Raw genomic sequence first — 1713 nt, forward strand, 5'->3', positions numbered from 1 at the left:
ACTCCAATAAATAACTCCATTATTTTTGGGTTTCCCCCATGGCACCGAATAAAGAAAACAACACAGCTAACTCCCAAACTCACCCCAACAATGGTACTGTCAACAAGCCTCGACGTCTTTCAATGGAAAGCCTCCAGAGAACGATATCTGATATATCGTTTGAGCTAACCAAAGAAGCCATCGACGCAACGCAGCTTCCGTCCATATCCGAAGTCGAGGAGGCCAGCTGTGAATGCTGCGGCATGTCCGAGGAGTGCACTCCCGAGTACATCAACCAAGTCCGTGACAAGTTCTCAGGGAAACTGGTGTGTGGGCTTTGTGCGGAAGCAATCAACGAAGAGGTCGTGAAAAACGGAGGCAAAAGGGAAGAAGCTTTGAACGAGCATATGAGTGCTTGTGTGAGGTTCAACCGGTTCGGTCGGACTCACCCAGTGTTGTACCAAGCCGAGGCAATGAGAGAAATATTGAAGAAGAGCTCGGGAGTTCGGGCTAAGTCAATGAGTCCCAGAGACAAAAGCGGTCCCAAGAAGGGTGGTATAGCGAGGAGCTCGAGTTGTCTGCCGGCTTTCGCCAAGGAGATTCGTGACCGAGCAATGGTGAACTAGGGGTCTTTGTATGATATATAATATTATACGTATACTAAAACTTAAAATCGAAAGATTTAAGTTTTAGATTGGTAGGAAAAAAGTAACTCGTTATATGATAGTGGGACGTTGTAGGCATAATTTGTAACTGTGTTGTGAATATGTTTTATTGTAATTATCATATTTCTTATTATATGTATATTTTTTGTTTTTAAATATATATTTTGTTGTTTGATTAGTTATATTATATCTCCCAAAAGATAATGAATATGCAATTTAATAATTTCATAGAGATATGATTAAAGAGGTAATTGCTTTAAACATCTATGATTTCAATTTAATTTTGACTCTTAAACTTTAAAACATTCTAATTGTATCTTCAAACTATTGATTTTATATTAATAAACTACTTTCGTTGTTAAAATTAATTTAACTGTTAAATGAGATGTCAGGTCTTATATAATATAATTTAATGGATGTTGTAAAAAGTTTGGTTTCGAGTTTTTCAAATTTTTTATAGAAACTATGTTCACTCTATCTTTTTTTCTATTTTGTTTTATTTTTAGTTTTAAATTTTAAAAGTTATGCGATAATATTTCACTTTTCTTTAAAAATTTCATTTTAAATTATGTCATATAAAATTTTAAATATTATTTAATAATTAAATTAACAGTTTTAATAATTAAAAATTTTGATTGATATGACATCTATAACTGTACGAAGAGAATGGCGAATGGAACAATTAAGAGTAACCATAACTATATTTAGAAAAAAAATCAGCCTGATAAACAAATATGAGTAAATAAATTCGAATAATTCTTTCAAATTAAAAAAGAAATCCATTAAAATTGGTATGGCGGAATTTGAGTGAAGCTGAAGCAAGAATCTGTTTCTTTGAACCTTCATTGGGGGTCATAAATCATGGAAAAGTCTCATTGGCCCAAGAAAACATGAATCTAAGACCTGACATGGCATTTGACGGAGTGTGGCCGAAAAAAGAAAAAAAAAAGGCTGAGATTGGTCCACACAGTCAAATTATTTTCAAAATTTGGAGTTTTTGGGGTTTTTTTTAATAAATAACCTAAAAAAATTATGAAAATGATCTTAGTATTAGATTATTTATAAAAAT

At 32.9% G+C, this 1713-nt stretch overlaps 1 protein-coding gene across 1 annotated transcript; it reads left to right on the forward strand.

Annotated features, from left to right (window-relative positions):
• LOC107901523 (uncharacterized) lies at positions 1-765 on the forward strand. The gene has a single exon (XM_016827579.2). It carries the CDS (start codon positions 39-41, stop codon positions 603-605), a length of 567 nt encoding a protein of 188 aa, XP_016683068.1. The 5' UTR covers positions 1-38; the 3' UTR covers positions 606-765.
• The last annotated feature ends 948 nt before the right edge of the window (positions 766-1713 follow it).

This window comes from Gossypium hirsutum, chromosome D06 (assembly GCF_007990345.1).
Source record: "Gossypium hirsutum isolate 1008001.06 chromosome D06, Gossypium_hirsutum_v2.1, whole genome shotgun sequence".
In the NCBI taxonomy this organism is placed as follows: Eukaryota; Viridiplantae; Streptophyta; class Magnoliopsida; order Malvales; family Malvaceae; genus Gossypium; species Gossypium hirsutum.

Bases quoted from the DNA above. Each gene is read 5' to 3' on its own strand.
- LOC107901523 (XM_016827579.2), top strand. From the start codon at position 39: ATGGCACCGAATAAAGAAAACAACACAGCTAACTCCCAAACTCACCCC.